This window comes from Rhopalosiphum maidis, chromosome 2 (genome assembly GCF_003676215.2).
Source record: "Rhopalosiphum maidis isolate BTI-1 chromosome 2, ASM367621v3, whole genome shotgun sequence".
Classification (NCBI taxonomy): domain Eukaryota; kingdom Metazoa; phylum Arthropoda; class Insecta; order Hemiptera; family Aphididae; genus Rhopalosiphum; species Rhopalosiphum maidis.
In genome coordinates this window covers 17,987,017-18,007,848 of record NC_040878.1, presented here as the reverse complement: position 1 = coordinate 18,007,848, position 20,832 = coordinate 17,987,017, and the positions used below count along the sequence as shown (strand labels likewise).

At 31.8% G+C, this 20,832-nt stretch overlaps 1 protein-coding gene across 8 annotated transcripts in view; it reads left to right on the top strand.

The window, feature by feature from the left end:
- Positions 1–2,995: 2,995 nt before the first annotated feature.
- LOC113554786 (RNA-binding protein Musashi homolog Rbp6) overlaps positions 2,996–20,832 on the top strand; it is a 377,023-nt gene continuing 359,186 nt past the window's right edge. For all 8 annotated transcript variants that reach the window (XM_026958766.1, XM_026958760.1, XM_026958764.1 and 5 more), the window contains exon 1: positions 2,996–4,057. In XM_026958766.1, coding sequence (XP_026814567.1) covers positions 3,996–4,057 — 62 coding nt within the window. In that variant the 5' untranslated portion in view covers positions 2,996–3,995. The remainder of the gene's footprint in view (positions 4,058–20,832) is intronic.

The window sequence follows — 20,832 nt, the reverse complement described above, 5'->3', positions numbered from 1 at the left end:
CGCAAGGGGAATGTCGAAGCTCTATAAAAGTGCACTTAACCCTCATAAATCCCGTCATAACCCGAGACTTCTGTCAAGACGTCTAGTAGGAAATTTTGGAATCTCTGATAAATGTTCGGTATACATGAACGAAAACCCTTTGTACTGATTGCCGAATCACTATTATACACGGATAGCAGTTCTTTTCTCGGAAAAGTTTAACGCAGTTCGAGATTATTATTTATTTGAATTATACATCAACATTTTGAATAGACGTATATAATATTCGCATCATGGACAAACAAAATATATAATATTATATATGTATATAAAATTATTCTTTTGAACGGAAATGAAAAACATAATACAATATATTATGTGTATAGCCACATATATATATATATACAATTATATACAACAGAAATAGCGAGGGAATCTATCATTCCCGCGATGCGTAAAAGAAAAAAAATAACTGTAGTTGGCCGACAAGACGTCTCTCATTATAAAACGCGACACGTGGTAACAAATTTTTTGGATTTTGTTTAATTCGTAGTGCTCGACTTAGCAATATAAAATAACTAAACAACAAATAATAATACACACTTATTACATACATTGTGTATATACGTTTATATTAAATATATTATACACCTATTTACTTATAATATATTACTTAAATTACTAGATTAATGAATATTAGTTCGAACTTTTAGCTAATAAATTAAGACCTGCAGAGACGTCTAAAAAGTTAAAATTAATGATTTCTCGACAAAAGTTTGTGTGTGGATATAGTTTATCAAAATTATAAGATCTGGCTAGGACAGACGATATATAAAAATATCACGAGGGATAGGTTCCCACCACCTACCTACTGGATATACACTGCAAACGTTACTGATAATTTAATTTAAAATAATATTTTTATTAATAAAAACATAGTTAGTCTACAATTATTAATAACACTATAATAATATAGATAATAATGATATAATATTTAAGTATAGTACAATCAGCCAATGTAAATATGTAATAAATTACGAATAGTTGATTCAAAACAGCCAACAGAAGAGAGCAAATCACTTATTGGCACACCTAAAGTATTAAAAATTTACGAATAAATTTCAAATAGATCTTAGAAAGGAATGATAACGATTTAAATAATTTTTAGGAAAATTTTTTTTTATTTCTCAACAATAGTGTTATAAATATTTATCACGTTTAAAGTATTATAATAATAAACGCGAAAATTGTTTTCATATGATTATAGAATATGTTATATACACAACACATGCATATAGCAGTTTTATAGTTGTTGAATTTTGAATGTTATCTGCAAATTACAAAAGTAACTGACTGGAAATTAATTAAAAACATCACAATAATATAGTGGTAATTTTTTAACAAAATGTGAAATTACTATGAGTTATACAAAAGCGTCGTGTCATCAAAATTATTATATTTGCAAATAATTGTTTAAACATATTTTTCATAATTGTTATTGCAAACCATTGCCTCCGTATTCCGTACACAAACCACCAGTGAAATAGTTAAACAACTAGAAATAAATAATAATATGTAAGTACTAAAATTGTCTAAAAAAACAATGTTATAGGTAGGTGCTTACTACTTAGTATAATATTATAATCATCTAAATTACACATCGAAGTAATTGCTTCATAACATCACATTAATTCGTGGTTAAAGATCAATTAGTTTTCGTCAAAGTTTCATCTGTTGCGGTTAGATTACTTCTCGTAAATGTCTTTAATAACGTATAATATTTTTTCAATAATTGAATTATTCGCCCGCCAAGGTGGTTCATCCGTCGACACAATATTATATAATTTATACATATACATATCCATACAACCATTAACTATAACGATCTGCGTTCGTTTTACGTTATAATAATATGTAATATAAGTAATAATAATTACAAACGATTAATCGTTCATTTAATATCTATTATATTTAAGCTGCGCACGAAAATTATATAAAGCTTGAAACAATTATTACACCAATCATTATTTTAACTGTCACGCGTGGACGATAATGTTTTCAGGTTTTTTTCTCCGGTCGTTTTCGGAATACCTTATTGCATCATATTGATATAATTTCGTCAACTTTTATCATCAAAAGTGCTGTAGAACATTACATTATATTATTATGTGATAAAATCTGTGTGTTTTTCTTGTAATCAAACGGATTAAATGCAGTTTTTATGGGGAAAAAAAACTCTCAACTCTCTAACATAAAATTTTTTGAAGCAGCGCTTCGGTATTGCGATTCGAAAGAAGTGATTATTTTTAAACCCAAAGATGCTATATTACATCGCGGTTAATTTGAATGATTTATTTTCACAATACGTAAAATATGTTCGAAGCGATCGTTATTAAATATGTTGGAGCTTTTTATACATTTTTTTTTCAGTGTTTTTTTTTTTTTTAATTCAAAATTTCTACGCATATTTTGAAGGCGAAAAATGCTTGACAATATGAAAAGTTGCACTTTTAGGGAGGGGCGGTCATACGTGGATGACGGTGACGGTCCAGGTACCGACAAACGCAACGGACAGATAGGGTTGCATGTGCTATATTATTATAATATTATAATATTATATAATATCGACTCGTGTGCCGTTTTGGTTGCATACTCATTAAGGCGGCGGCGGGTCGGGCGACGGCGACTGTGGCGGGTCGGGCGCACGCGCTCGCTGCCCGTGCGCGTTTCCTGTGCGAACGCATCCGCCGCCGTCTCGCGCGCGCGCACCACACGACAACACGCACACAGACGCGGGCGTGCACGCACACGCCGACAAAAATACGCACACACACACGCGTTCCCCACGCCGTCAGTCGGTCGCGGCGGCGGCGGTGGTGGGTCCCCTCTGCCGCCGCCGCCGTTCCTCATCGCCCCGCGGTCATAGCGCGCGGCAACCAGCGGCGGCGGCGGCGGTGGCGGCGGCGACGGCGATGGTCCCAGTCACTCGCCGCATCGTTCAGTCGAACATATCCGTTTAGCGCGAACGCTCGGGAGTATACCGTGTGCGCCAAAAAAGCACACCTCCCACCAGTAGTGGTTAGTCGTAGTTTGCAGGAACAAAATATATATTATATATATTATATTATATACGTGTGTATATATATATATATATATACATATATATTATTATTATTATTATTATATATTATATACAGCAACAGCAACAACAATAACAACCATCCAAAATCACGTATAATAATATATATATATATATATATATATATATGTATATGTGTATATATATTTTTATATATCGCCTTTAATAATCGCCGTTTTATCAAAAAAAATAAAAGAATTTGACGCGTCTTGTAAAAATCGAGTGTACATCATTACGACACCGATCGTGTGAATCGCCGACACCACCGCTGCCATCGCCGCTGCCGGGTTAACCACCACCGCAACGGACACCACGTGAACATCAAATTCGTATTCAATTTCGTGTTATATAATATATATATATATATTTATATATAATTGTGTGTACGCGTGCTTATATTATCTCGGTCTCTCCGTTTTTGTTTCTCGGCCTACGTGTGTGTGTCTCTCTTTCTATTTCTCTTCTGTCTGTGTGTGTAGTGTGTATATTATACGCGGGTGTCACTCTCCGCACAGGATTCTCTCTTGCGCCGGTCGAGTCGTGAAGATTTACGACGAAAATCAATTTTAATTTTTCGAAATCAATCCGTTCGCTATCCGCCGGTCTTCGTGCCATTCGCTTTCGCCGTCGCCCGATCGAATAAAATCGAAACCACGTGAACTGTGCAGCAGCAGCAGCAGCAGCATAAAATACAATATCAACCGGCTCGTTCGCGTTTATATTGCACACGTCGGACACAACACACACTCGCCCACGATACACTTATCGCGCTTCACCCTTTCGTTCGGTCGTCGCCAAAAGTTAACGTACACACGCACACATACACACACGCACGCGTGAATTATTATTGTTGTTATCGCATTATATCGTCTGTACGATGGAATCGCAGAGCGCACAGGACACAGTGACCGTGGCCGCGGAGGTGCCCAACGACCCTGGGTAAGTCGAGTGCTATCATATTACGATAATGTTACAATGTATTATGTATTACAACGCAGAGGTGTGTAGATGTAAACAATAATAATAGCGAAAGTACCGTAAGTATAACATCACGAGTAGTAGTCGTCGTCGTCGTCGGGTGGCGGCGGTGGCGGTCGGCCGGCGGGATCGGCGTCACGCGACACACACAAAATATATATATATATATATATAAGCGTATGTACATTATATATATATATATATATATATATATCATACACACGCGTAGGTGCAGTACCTGCGCGCGCGCACCCCTAATCCTTCTCCGCACTTTCTCCTCGGACTTCCCCGACGACGAATCATTCCCCCCCCCTCACCGTTCACACGCCGCACGAAGGTAACCGACGGGGTAAGCACCGCTGCCGTTGCTACCGCGGCGGTCGTCGGCGGGTTTTCCGATTTCTTTGGAAATCCGTTTAAATACGTATACGCCGCGGCGTGCGCCACCGACCCGCCACCTATCCATGTCCACCCTCCTCGCCACCCGGCCACGCCGAAACCCCTTTCCGCGCCCACACCCGGCGCTTGACGGCTGACCGCCGCCACTGTTTACCCCGTTCCAAATAAGGGCGGAGTGCAGGTGCAGGCGACGGTGGCTCGCGTCTGTGTGAGGGTATTGCACCGCGCCGCTGACGTCGCCTAGACAGTATGTACACGTAATATTATATTGTTGTCGTCACTCGACGATGTGTATTATACATATATATAATTGATATAATATTATTTTTTCCTGGGTGATTTTATGTTATCGTTTCGGCGTTGGCAGAGCACAGTGATGGCGACGAAAAATAAATAATAATAAACGAAAAAAAATAACGGAGCCACGTCCAACTTTTCACGGGGTGGCGGGGAGGGGGTGTATCGATTTGCGGTCCGGTCGAAAGTGCACGAGTCGTCTCGCGCATAATTTAGAAATATAAAATAAAACCCAACGAAAACTGTACGATGACCGTGACCCGTACAGTATCACACACGCGTCTACACGCACGCTGTTTGTAGTAATGAGCCTAATGACGAATTGTATATCATGTACAATATATTAATATGTATATAATAGGCATACGGTATAAGTACACTTATTATTTGCGTTGTAAAATGTGTCTTTGGTGTGATGAGGATAATATAATACCGTTTGAAAAATAGTGCGAGAGAATTAATAATAATATGAGATCTGTTGACGCGATAAAACCGAACAAAATTTATTGACGGGCACACGTTTTTATTTTATTCGCGTTTCCTGCATGTTCCCGAGACCCGAAGGGGTTTCGTTGGTTTTCCTTTACCTATATGGCGGTCGGATGGAAAAAAACTTGGATGATAATATTTCGATGTATAACTGCCAAGTTACGGCAAACATTGTACACATTATTGCAGGTTTATTTTAAAGAACGAAAAAAATAATCGGATAACAAACGAGTACAATAAATAACTGTTATTGCAATTCGCAGTTGTCATCTCATATTAATTATTAGTGCTCTTGCGAACGGCGTCATAGTTTCGTATAAGACATTTTAATGAACGTTTCTTCGCCGATCTACACCATTCGTTATAGCTGTTATATACTAGACGTCTATAATACAACAACCAAGTCGGAAAAAGGTCGTCGAAGCTCAATTCACATTGAATCCAAACACCACGATATTTTTAATCACGGTTGCTTGTTTTTATACGCCTTTTACGTAGCCGGGAAAACAACAGCATGTAATAATATATAATATTATATTGTTACAATACGTGAAAGTCAAGTCAGGTACGATTTGTTTTTCTTGGTATAGAACTAGTCGTGTTCTGAAACAGATTTCTCGGCACATGCAGTGCATTATAATATATATTAATATATTGGCCTTTATAAATATAAAAACAATTTTTGTATTATTAGCTGGCGCAAAGAATAGATGGGCGCGTGGGGGGGGCGTATTTTGTACATACAAGAAGGAAATGCCGAAAATGTGCATTATAATTTTTATATTTTTTTTTTATTAACGATTTAAAAATACAGCCAATTGTAACGGTAAATGAACCGTTGTTTATTCGGAATTTCAAAAAAATGCACGAAAATGAAGGGATATACATGTATATATTATAAACTTGTAAGTTAAGTACGTAAACTTAACATTATTATACATAATTACGAATGAAAACGCACGCTGAAACGTAACTAACCCTTAAAAAAATGTCTATGTATCCTCCTTGAAATGTTCAAGGCTCTGATATAAGGAGGTTAGGTTAAAAAACATGTATACGTATCTATTATAACGTATAAGTTAAACTGACATATAGCTGACTACCGGACTGTTAGAAAGCTCTTAAAATATTAGACAAGGGTAAATGCCCACCTTTTCCTTCTAAATATCACCACTGAATGCCACTGTCTGGCATTCGAAGCCAAACTCGTAATAACGTGAATGCAGGAAACGGTCTAATTGGACAAACGAGATGAAGTTCCTTCCGGTTTTTAACAATACGCACGCAATATAACACAAATGTATATTGTCAGTTATATTACCTATATTATAATGCATATAATATATGTACGAGGATGGTCCTACGTCAGTACCGTAAAATAAACTTGTGTTATAAATATTGAAAAAATAGACGATATTAAAATACATGATATTTTATATTTAAGACTGTTCGCTCGTGTTCGATTCACCGTTAAATCGGCTGCAAACGACAACCCTGTTCTGGACTCGTTAGTTGCGTACGGTGCAGAAGAGGGGTCGTAAATATATATTTCAACGTGTTTTTTCAAGCAAGGGTTTATTGTTAGGCAATTCGTTTTATCGATAGCCGTGTGTCTCCAACGACAGCATAGTATAATATTAATATACACCACCCGTAATGCATTGTTTTAGGTATTTATATTTAACTAACTATGATGATGTTAATTTCGTGAAAACATTAATTACAAAATTCAAAGAATGTGCGATGGAATCATACAATCATGGTTTGTTCTCAGATCATCAAAAGACTGATGACGATACGCCAGAAAACTGTGGTGTGTGTTCATAAAAGTGAGCCCACGTGAAATTGTGTTACAAATTAATAATTTAAACAAACGTTGAAATGTGGAAAGAAAGAGCGTCTAACAAAATAAAAAGGTAAAATGTCAAGGGGCTGTAAAAAAAAGAAAAAAGAAGAACGATAGATCACCTCGAGTTACTTGATTAAAGTAACTCAAAATCTATATAATTCACGTTAAACGATTGAATTACAATAAAAATAGATTTCCACTGAAATTCCAATTAGATTTATTAGCGGATTTAAAATAACGAAATTCAATAAAAATAAAAATTAAAACTTACTAAACTTATACAAATATTCTACTGGATATTGAAACTTTTACGTTGCATTATTGAGTATGCAGCGCATGATGATTGTACTCATCTACATATTATTATAATATTAGTAATATTATATATTGTGAAACAAGTAGTAAGCTAATAAGTACTAATTATTGACTCTTCAAGTCTTTAATTGATTGAAAAATACATTGTTATCATTAGGATGTTAATGCTATTAAGATAAATATTCTTCGTAATATTAACTTTTAACCCGTAGAATAGTATACGTTATTTTTTATAGTAATTTTTCTGTTAAATAAAACCCAAACTATTTTATGAGTTATGACTATTGGGATTTTAAATTTATTTCATTTTTCAAGGTTAAAAACACAATGTTTAATTATGATTTAAAAAAAATGTAATACAAAGATATACTACGTATTCGTTTTTTGAATTTCTTTAGATTATAAATACACACACTTATCATCAAACACTATAGTATTTTTACAATAATTAAATTATAGTTTGTACTTATATCATGTTTTAGGTTGAATATGTTACAATGTCAGTTTATCCAACCAACCACTCATAGATATATGCAAACTATATATTCAATTAAATTAATATAAATTTTTAGTTTTTTTTCACAATATTTTTAAGTAGTGTTGTAACTTGTAAGTAATAATTATTAACTGTTTTTGTTACTTACTTAAAAGTTTTGGTTCAATTTTTTTTTTAAAACTAGTTAATTTTAATATTAATATTGCATAATTTAGTTGATTATTTTATGCTTATCAATTTAATTAAAAAGTTATAATTACATTTCTTTGGAGCTTTAAAAAGTAATTTATTAATTTAATATTTATATTCGTGATTACAAATTATTTAAAACATTAGAAAATCATAAGAATGACAATAAAAATAAATATATATTTAAAATTAAAACACATTCAATAATAAAATGATAAAATTGAAATTTAATACTAACTTGGAATAACATATAGTATAATAATATAATATTTACGTTGTTAAAGCGATTACGGTCTAGATTGGAATATGAAAATGAAACAACGGTCGGCGGGTACATTTCTGAATAATGTTCTTACATTAATTAAACGGATCTTTAAATTTCAATTTAATTCGAACGATGTAGAACAAGTTTTCTAACACTGTACGATAATAATATACATAATTACAGCAAGGAAAAAAAACATGCACAAATAACCTTACAGTTCGAAAATCCGTAATCGTATGTCATATAATAATATGATATTAATGTTATTGTAGATATCAGTTTAACCTACCTACACATCACCGTGAGCTCGTTTCGAACTTATAGATTTTGATTGTCAATCGAATTATCGGATATGTAGAACGCAGTGTACGAGCGATTTAATTACTAATATTATGCAGATGCGCATACTAAAACAGTTTTCGGACGGTTTCATACATTAAAATAAATACGTTTTTGAAGATCAACGGCAAGTGTATATAATGTGTACGTAAAATTGTAGAACAAACAATATATACATTTATACAGCCATACATTGATATGGCAATAATAAAGTCACGGACTGGTTTGTCGTCACAACTTTTCGACGATATAATTTAATATGTATTAAACATGGCATATTATATTTTCGTTTTAACAACAAACGTCGTAAGCTATCGTAGATAGTATTTTTATACGTACACATGCGCAAACGGACTCGAACGATAATCATCGTCGTGTCATGATTTGTACGCACCTACTTACTGCAACTACAACTGTATAATATAATATAATATTATGTTTTATAACGTTATTATGTATCTATATCTAATGTATGTACTTGAGAAATCCAACGATTTTTAATCAACTGGCCGCACTACACACTCACATTAAACATAATAGTATAGATATTTTTTTTAACTTAAATATATACACACACACTTACATATATATATATATTACCGTGCCGTATAAACCTCTAATGACGTCGTGTATATATATATATGGTGCACAACCCGGTGGCCTTCTGCGATTAATAATAATATAGACTAGTAAATACCTAGGTACACACGTCGTTGTGTTATCCTAGGACCGATTTACGGATGCATTTTTATTAGACAGCAGTGTAGGTAGGATGGGTTGAGGTGGAATTCGAATGCAATTTTTCCGCATGGTCAACTATATAATCATACAGATGTGGCAATATAATAGTATTTACAATATCGTTTTGACATTTTGTCCGTTAGCTATTTATTGAAATTTCTTAAATACAGATGCCACGTCGTATGAAAATTCGGTCGAATAACGAGAGAGGATATCACACACAGTTATATAATATAGTGTATTATATAATATTTTGTAGTTATGATCAGGTAGCAGAGAGTAAAAAATTAAAAAAAAAAAAAAAATATTAGACACGAAAAACCGGTGTAATATTTAAACCACCTATTATTCCGAATGTGTATCATTAGCGTGTGTATACACGCGATTCGGGTGCGTATACGGTGCGCGGTGACAACGGATACACTTATAGGCCCGCTGTGTGTGGACGTATAGCAGAGGGAATATCATAAAACGGGCACCAACTTAAACATGAATATTCACAACTAACAATAATGATGAATAAAAATAATTTACGGAGAAGAGTGGAAGTAGGACGAATCAAATGAAAACCTGAAAATCTGCCTATGCTAATTAAACGTCGATTGTGTCCGGAGCTTAATCCGTGACGGGCAGCCGCACGCCGCACTTATCGTAAATAATAATAGGTATTACACTGACAGTTGTTACCTATTTATTTCGACATGGCCGATGATGTTTTCCGTAAAATTTCAATATAAATATAAAAACATAATATTATATTTCGGGTAGGTAGTATCTGTCTGTAGCCTGTTTTTTACGAAGAAGCACTGCGGAAAATTAATAATATTAAACGATCGATGCAGTGACGTTCTAAACGGTTATTCCAATTATTTATTATTGTTTCAATTAAAAAAACGAGACATCACAATATATTGAACTAATATGATATTATGTAACATTTCGTTCTGCCGTCTCCAATGTCTTAAGTCGTCTTGATTTTTAAACGTTTATGTCGTATATATTTTTATTCTTCCAAATTCAATTAGTTTAATCGAAGCACTCCCTTTTAATTATTAGCATAATATTTAATATGTATCAAAACGTATTTTTCGACGACGAGACGCGTGTAATACTCCCAATTTGGCGGTTGAGACTCAAATTAAACATGACGTTTCGAGGGTATTAAATCCCCATAGGAAAGACGACCACGCGAGGGTAAACAGCTGTTGAAAATCTTGAGAATCCTAATTCCTTCGAAGGGTTTGCTGCAGGCTGACTAATTTTAAGCTGTCTTTATAATATCGGCTTCATTTCTCTATACATTTAATGTCATTTACAATATTATTGTGGTTTCCCGTTTGATATGACACGGGAACGTGACTTGTATTATTGTAATAAAAAAAATACTCGAAATCGATGTCGTACGTTAACACATGTAATTCATTCTATGACGACTAAATCAATCATGCGACGTCGTTCCGAGGGTGAACTGAAAATATTGTGTTTAATGGACAGAAATTATTAAAAGCTCGAAAAAAAGTTAAAGCAAAGAAACAAATTTGCATGAACCATGATGATGGAGATGAATATTTTTATAATTTGATTAGTAAAAAAGAAAAAAAAGGAACGATCGACGCTATGTCTTGTCATATACGCGCCATCCTTTCCGTTCTGTTGCAGACGGGAACCTCGATTCCAAGGAGACAAGAAGTTCTAGAAGTGCTTGTCAAGTTTGTTAACCTAAGTACTTTATAAACTTTGACAAAATTACATCTTAAAGATTCGTATACATGCACTCCACCAACATCTATCGTGCCTATTATATTAAACTTGTAAACTATACTCGAAGGGCCTGACTGGTAGACTTTGAAGAGAAAATGCAAAAATGTTATTTGAATGAAAAAAAAAATTTAAGTAAAGTAAGATTACAGACAAGATCATTTATTTTCTAAACACAAAAAAAATATAATATTATGTAAAAGGACATGCGCCTACTACGTGCACCTTTTTTTTTTTTTTTTGTAACAAAATAGGCACACATAGTATACATTTTTAGAGAATATTATATTATATATATATATATTTTTCCTGTGACGTGTTAAGGGTTTTACTTGGGCAAAGAAAATATTATGTTTTTTGCCCAAGCATATAAATTTTGATTAAAGTTAATAACTCAATTATTATATTTCATATTTTATTTTATTTTATTCTTCAAGAACATAATGAATAAAGTATTGAGATACGTTGATTTAATTCATTATTTCAATAATATATATTTATGTAAGCTAGAAACAATTTTTAGTCAAGTTTCAATACCTTTGAAGTTCGATTTCAAGTCAAATGAAAGTTTCAAATTTTAAACATGAACATGCACGCTTATAATCATTATAATTTTTGATACTGTGTGAATCCATCTGTGCGTTTCTGAACACTGAATAAACGCATCATTAGGTATATGATACTATATACAAATTTAAAGTAAATAAACAAATTGAGGTAATAAAAATATTATTAAACGATGTTATGTCGTAAGTGACGCACACGTGAAAAAAATTTATTTTCTCTAAATTTAAGTTTTTTTATGATATGGTATGTATCCTATAGGGTTTTATCGACTGACAATACGCTTTGCATTATTTCATGTTTCGCAGATACGCGCCCAAGACTCGAGTCTATAGTTTTTTGTTTGCATATCATTATAATAAATTGCTGTTTACATAACAATAATAATTATACAATATTACCAATATTGTGTTTTATAATTTTACTGATCACACGAATGTAATGAAATATGTCAAGTTAAAGAAAGAAGAGTACGTAGACAGCGTTATCAGGTATTATGATTGAATCCGATCGCAATGGCAGATGAAGATTGCGGGAACAAATGCTGCAGTACCTATATTTTAAGTGCAAACAAATAAATTTGTATTTAAAACTACTAAAATTATCATGTAATCCAGTTGATATATATGAATATAAAAATTGTGGCTAAAACAATTATTATAAAAAGTAAAAACGTACGACGTTATTTATTAGTATATTATGTGCATAGTAGTTACGTCCCATTACGTAATAATTACGCAATTTAAAACCAAAAGAATCTCAAGTGTCCTGGTGTAATATATTTTTATAATTTAATAGAATTATTTTGGGAGTATAAGGTAGGTAGGTAAGGTATCCGTTCTGATTGGCGATGACGCGCGTTTGTTATATTATCATCATTGTTTAATGGTACGCGTTTGTGAAACAACGGCAGCGTAATAGGTAGTTACAACTTTAATTAAAGTAACAGAAACACTGTATCCATTAAAATATTATCATAGCTTAAAAGTGAAATGTTTCGGTCTTATTGAAAACTTTTTTTTGCTTTATTTTTTACCTCCTAACAAAATCGTATATTGTCAACGTTTTCGCGAACTCATTAATTTTTCTGCGCTTGGTTATTTATTTCCTCAAGTATTTCTACGGATTTCGCTTTTCGTTTCACATTTACTATTTTCTTATAACAAATAATATTATACGAATAACATATTCTTGGTACATATTATATACGTCGCAATTCTGTAAACTTACGAGAAACGCTTCGACGATTTTCGATTGTGTTTCCCCTTTGAAACGTCAAACCTTTGATGTAATGGCATGTTAAACTATCAGTTATTTGATTGTTTATTATGGCGATCACATGAGATTTAACGGTATCTAGTAATGTGTACGTGCGACACGTTGGCAGTAATATTACGAGTATAATATTATTTTACTACATTATTATATTATACACTATTGCTGCACGTCATTATTGCATTTAAAATCAAATAATGCATATAATTGTTACTGTAAGACAAATACTTAATTAATAAGTTTATATAATTCACTTATTAATTGTTAAATATCATAATTTCAATTATTTAAATTTTGTAAATTATTTGAGTAGTGACCTGTGGTGATATTGGTTTGAAAATCAAGTTTTTTTACCATAAATTATTAAGCAATTATTTTTTTTTTAAATTTTAATGTATTTAATAAATCAACATTTTAATGAGTTGTTTTTTAGTAATTAATATGTATGATATAGGTTTAAAGGTTCTAGTTCCTCAAAAATGGTTTTGCAAAAATATAAAATAGAGGTAATATTGCATCTATAGTATTTACTTTACTCAGAAATTTTTGAAAGTTATAAAATGTTGATGGATTGATATTAATTACTCGAGTTTTCAAATCTTTCACACCCATTATCGTGGATCTATTAACCATAGTATGACATAAAACTAATTAACTCAATAATTACTCGCTTAAATTTAGCTTTAAATAGAACATTTTCAAAAAAGGTCACCTGATAAATGAATTACAAAGAAAAATAATAATTCTTATATGAAAAAAAATTAGTATCGGCACAGTACACCCCTAAAATGGTACAAGAAAATCTAGGAAGTGTTTGAAAGTAAGGCCCTTATAAGTATATTTAAAAGTCTCAAAATGCAGAGTTTGAATAAAGTCATTACCTATTAAATAAAAAAATGTGGTTGAGTATATTTGATGAATTACACTGTATATACGAATTCACTTTCTTCTCGAGCTCCGGAAAAAATATATAAACAACACTTTTGAGAGAGACAGATAGAGAAAAATCAATACTTTGGACAGAACACCGTTAAATTCCATAAAAATGTAATTTATTTTACGACGAAAGACGCGTGAATAAAGCAGCACACGTCGATTTTTAATATCGTAGTGATCATATTATAATACATACTATATTATATTTGACTGTAAATCGAAGTGAATCGACGAATAAATCAAAGAACTAAAAAAACAAACACCCAAACCTAATGATAATCGTCGATGAGCAGGCTGTGGCAATGTATGTATAAGATTTATATTTTAAGTATACAATGTGGTTAACACGGGTGCGCGTGTTGTAGACATTGTTGTCACATTTTTCTTTTCGAACAATAACATTACAAAATATTAAAATGTCTTATTTATCTAACCTTGGAGAGTGCATATACTCGTAGATATATCGGGTTATTTTATGGGTGTGCAATAGTTTTAGGCACTGTAAATAATACATAATGTAAAACATATTATTAATTATTATCGTTATTTGAACACTATATACTAAGCAGTAAGCAAACTGCAGTGATACCCAAATAACATTAACATAACATAATATTAAATATATATATATATATTATGTATATAACTGCTACAGATAATTTCTTGTGATCCTTAGTTGACTAGTTTGAAGAAAACAAATTGTATTAAATAATTAAACGCTTTGACCGAATGACCATCGAGAAGAAAACCAAAATAAATCATAACATGTACGCACAATCAATAATAATAATCGAATTTGATTTCATTGTAGGTATATACGAATCCTCAACCATTGTATATTGTAAAGGATATAATATATAATATTATACGTCTTATAGAAAACATATGTTTAGTGCATTTTTACATATTACATACTGTTTCAGTGTATAATGATAATAATCGTATGTATATCGCATGTAATTATTATATATTTCTAATATTATTATTGTAATTTATTAGTTACTATTATAAATTCCTGTAACTAAATTTTCTCGGCGATTTTAGTGAATAGTTGCTTGTTAAACAGTATAGTTTTCATGTTCCACTCCTCAATTTAAAAACGATATTAAGTGATATTTTAAAATCCCAATGATAATTTATAGAATATAAAACAAACTTATTAAAATTTTCAAAGTAAAAAGTGGGCAAGTGGATATCGCTCTGGCTCTGCTGTATAGTAGAAATGGAGAGTAGGTCACTGGTCACTATAATGGATGTGTTAAATTTGAATGTAATGACGGGTATTATTGTATACGAAAAACGATTCTGAACGGAGATGATTTGTCAGTTAATGATAATTAGTTGGATATATTATATTATTACCTTGAAATATATCGTTATTTTACGCGGTTTCGTAAAAAATTAAATTTCATACGCTCATAAAATGTTTTCTATATTGATGCTGGAATTTTTTTTTACAGTTACTTGAAGGAAAACTTATGGATAACCTTGTATTGAATTTTTGAACCTTAAGTATAAATCACAAAAGTTTTATGAATTTTCAACTTCAAAATTCCTATTAAATTTTCGCGATTTTGATATATTTCGTAAACATTTGAACTTTAAATGCTTATGAATAAAAATGGTGACTAACGATTTTTGATTTTTTTTTACTACGATAAGTACAAATTATAATAAACCTTGCATTAAATTTTAAAGATTTTTTGGATAACCAAATTTTTTTTATCAGCATTTTAAGAAAAAAAACTTAGAAAAGTCGAAAATTTCAATTGTCTATAAGTAGCTTAAAAAAGGTCAAAATATTCTGAAAATTTAATTGTAAATAGATAATCATAATATAAACATTTGGTGAAAATTTCAAGTATTTACAATGTTTCGGTTTTGAGTTACAAGCAAAATCAAAAAATCGATTATGTCGAAAAGTGGTTATGCGTAAAAATCCCCGTTTTTCTGTTATTTTTGCAGGGTTTTTCCCGACGCTTTTGAAAACCACTAGTACCAACTAGATGAATTTTCCTATTTAAAGAGGGGCTGAAGTCAAAAATGGAAGCATTATTACTACTCCAAAACGTCATGACAGACACAAAAATTAAAAAATTAAATTAAAAAAAAACACACATCATTGTAAAATCAATACATTCATCACTCCAGAACATAAAACTTTAATCAGAAAATATACATTTGCAACATATTAGTGAATTTTTAGATCATCGAAACCTGAGCGCTAATTAATTATGATGTATATATATATATATAAATGAAATGTAGCTTTAGACGATCAGTCCTGATGAACAACATTACGGTATACGTAAGTCCCAATCGTAAATAAGTCGTCAAAGGTAATCGCCTACATAATGCGTGCGGACGCGAATGAACTAGGACCCAGTTACTAGGTACTTCCGTCGCGGTTGCGGTTGAACGTCTTAAGTGCTATCGATGCTGGCAGTAGGATGTCGCTCGGAATTGTAATAGCTACCTGTGTTACGATTTATATATATTGCTATATAGTGCATTGTGTATAATATTAAATGTATTAAAATGGAACGCTATTTCTGTCCAAAACGTTTAGGGTGGGACGCAATGTGGCGGCGACGGCGCGTTCCTTTCAGAATCTTTTTTTATCGTCGTTATCGCTGTTTATTTTAGTAACAATAATTTATTATCTATTCTATAATGCTGTAGGGAAGTACAAATAATATTAATAACTATGATAATACAATTGAATTAACAATGAAAATACAATTTAAGAACAATAGAACTATACAATTTCAGTTTTAAACTTCATATAAGTGAATTTATGGATTAACTTCGATTTCTGTGCAATTTGACCTTGTTTAAGTCAACGATATTTGGAAGGTGCAAATAAATGATAATGTTATACACTTTTGCTTATTTTAATTAGGTTAGTTAATAGTTGTACTCGAATTTTTTTCGATAATATTGTGATTGTATTTTTATAGCAGGAATTCGGAAGTCTTCAGAGCCGTTGTGATGCTAATAAACCAAAGTAATTTACCAGGGTAAATTATTTTTTGGATAAAAGTATACGAAACACTTGTATTTTGTTAGTAAGTTATTGCCCCGGTAGGTGTGAGATTATGTATAATGTATGAATGACATAACGTATAAGCTGTAATAAAATATAGAAGTGAAGATTTCCAACATAATAATTTAGTGTGCTAGGTATAAAAAGGATATAACATATTGAGCCTTTAGTAAACTTTTTGAAATGTATTGGTTATGGGGGGATTCCAAATGAGTTTTCGATCTAGCTAGATCCAAGGAGAACACGTAGATATTTAATTTTTGTTGAAAATGTAATACTTTTCTCATCTATACAAAGAGTGGAGCAGTATTAGGAGGACGTAAAAGCGTGAATAACACCAGCTACGTATATTTCCGAATGGTTAAAAACCGTACGCCATTTTGTTGCTTAGTTGTGTTTTTTTACTAAGAGATTTATACATTTTTCAAAATTGAATGGACACAATATGTATACCTAGAGCAAGATTTGAATGTTAAATAATTGATAGTTCTGAAAAGTATATAATATTCAAACATATTAAATAATAACGATACTGATTCGGAATCAGTGATTCCTATTACGTTCTCGAAACTTTAAATCATTTGAATTCTTTAACTTACGCTTTAACATGCACTTTAAGAGCTTTCCATGTTATTTTATTAATTCAATAACGTTATCCGTCTTGACGACATTGTTTTCGTGAAAAATCGAATCTGATAAAACGTCGTATACGCTGGTATTATAATAAATTATATAATAATACGATGAGCAAGGTTGTCACAGGGTTCGCTTTAGTTGATTTAAAAAACACCGTCGGTGCATATTATCATATAATATCACGTATATCGATCCAGGAAAAGTCGTAAAATATAATAATATTTATGTCAAAAAAAAATTTTATATGTCTATACATACCTACTGCATAAGGTACGCATGTAAAAAAACCTCGACGATCGTTTGCGATATTTACGATAAACGAAATGTTACATTATTATCATTGTTATAAGCAATGTGCGACTTCTCGGAACTCACGTAGGTAAAAAATAGTAATATATTACTCATGTTCAAACGTTCAAAAATTTCTTTTTTATAACGTATAATATATTATAAATTATAATATACTCCATGTTTATATAATATGGATTTATTTTTCCAACGACAGCTTAACGTAAAGTATGTTATGTTTAGGTTTTTATTTTTTTACTCGCGTGATAGTCGCTTTCAAAAAGTTTACTGACATTTTCTTACAAGCAATCCGTTCACAGTAATTGTCACTACCTTAACTAAATTAAATAAATTGTTATTTTTATTAATATTGTTATTATTTTTACCAGTTACGCGTGAAAAAAAACCTTCGTGTCAATCAACGATTTTGTATATTCCATGTATAATATACACACACATATATATATATATATATATATATATATATATTAAATACGTATAAAATAATATGCAACTATACATGAAAAACGTTTTTGAAGCGAGCAAAAGAGAGAAATTCCGAGAAAAAAATTCCGAGCAACACAATATTGTTACATATTATACAATATATATATAAGTGTCTACCAGCTACGACATGTTATCGACACGTGCGAGATTTTATTTTGTTTTTTACACTATAATATTATCGAAACCCCCGGCAAAATCGTTAAAAGTTCCTCGATTATGCTGTTAAAATACAATATTAATGTTTTTGTGCAAAAACGATACTTCGAACGTATATTTAAAATGCATGTACAAAGTTCCTCGCCATGTTTGTCCCGTATATTACACACCCAGCTAGTCTCGGATTATAATATTATGCGCATAATACTTTTTTACTCGCTGATTACAATAACCTAAACTCTATAAACGTACCTACATAACTATATTTATAATATTTGTATATCTACCTACTTACTGAAAAACAGTGATTTACAGACTACACTAAGGTTTTATTTTTTAAATATATACATACCTAACTATAATAAACTCTATATATTAGCTGTCAATGATAAACAATTGATAAACACTAATTTTAATTTTATTTTGAGTTCAGATAAAACAAAAAAAAAAAAAAAATGTAATAGATTTTCACGACTATCCCTAACAAAACAGTAGTTTTTACAAACCAAAATACAAAAATGTAAAAGTGTAAATGTGAAAAGTCATTGACCGGGACAAACCATGTAAACTGCTCATCAAAGTATAATATACTTAATATACATTAATAAGCAATTATTAAAGACAATATTATTAGAACAGGTGTAATTTTATAGAATACATAGCATTAGATACAAAATTCTGTTTATTAAGCACCCTTAGCATTGGTTTAGTGCATACCCGCGATTTAAGTCTACATTATAATAATATGATGCGCAAGTTGCGGTGGAATAAGCGCTTTTGACGCCGTATATATACACGTACATAATATCGTCTGTGACGCTCGAGAAAGGATTTTAAAAGTATTTTTTTTTTCGCAAGCCAAGCCACTTACCTTGCAACTCTACACTTTCATTGTTATTTTAATATTATACTATACAAATTGATGATGTCAGTGAGACGCTCATCACCGCCGCCGGTTAATGATTACGATATCACAATATTAAGTGTGTGGGTACTCCACTGTATTATACACAGCACGTATAGCAGAATATATTATGATAAAACGTACTGGTGAGGTACTCAACTCGCGGCTGTGCATTCTATAACATATACGCCAAACCATCACGGAATATGCGTTGGAAAACCCGTCAACTGAGCTATAATGTACCTACTTTGAAATAAAGTTTGAAAGATGAAAAAAAAACTAACGTTCTAGCGGCATGTTTTTTATACATTAATATTTTAAAACGCAAGAGCCGTGGTATAACCACTCTTACCTGTTTGAAATGTATACATAATAACGATATGGAGGTGCTTGCGATTCCCGGAAAGCGCGAATGACGCGCGTGCGTTTGCATAGGTACTTATACATAAATTCTCGCGTTTCGATCTAGGGACTAGGACGATTCGCGCTGTGGAGCGTGATTTTTAGACTCGAAATGTTTGCTCAAAAATATATAGTAAAATTTCGTGCGACGACGCTCGGTGCGGTAATGTGTGCGAATAATGCGGTGATAATTTTATGGATACACGGCGAGCGGCGTACTTTTACCGCACATTTGCAGTTATACAGACTATTGTCAGCGATGTTTCCGTCGTAATTCGTGAAAAGTTCACAAGACGTACGAAGGAAAATGGTTCCAGTCGATGTATGCCGAGTTTTTATGAACTTTATTTTGCTTCAAAGTTTATACGGGCTTGTAGTTTAAAATATTCATAAATTTATTCGTGACCGTGCGACACTCGTACATATAGCTGCATATTTGGATTTTTTCTTTATTATTGTTCATAGAGTAGGTATAGTTTTTCTCACCACTGCATTTAACACTCACTGACTTATTAGGTGTCTTTATGTAGTAATTATTTATTTTTACATACATAACGTATTAGTATGATCGGTTAATTAATCGATATTGTTTAGCTTATTGTAGACCATATTATAATTGATAATCAATAGAATCATTGAAAGAACGTCTTTTTTTTTTTTACATATTACATACAATGGATATTCTTTCAATTTTAAATGAGTTAAGTAGTGCGCACCTGGTACGTAATAAACTAACATGCCTGACGCGACGTTAAACAGAACCACCGAGATGAGGGGGAAAGCTAGTTAATTTTATCTATGTATAAAAAAAAAATAAACGTTTAAATAAAACGAACGAGACCATGAACTTGGTCCGTTTTTTATACTTATACGAATCAGTTCACA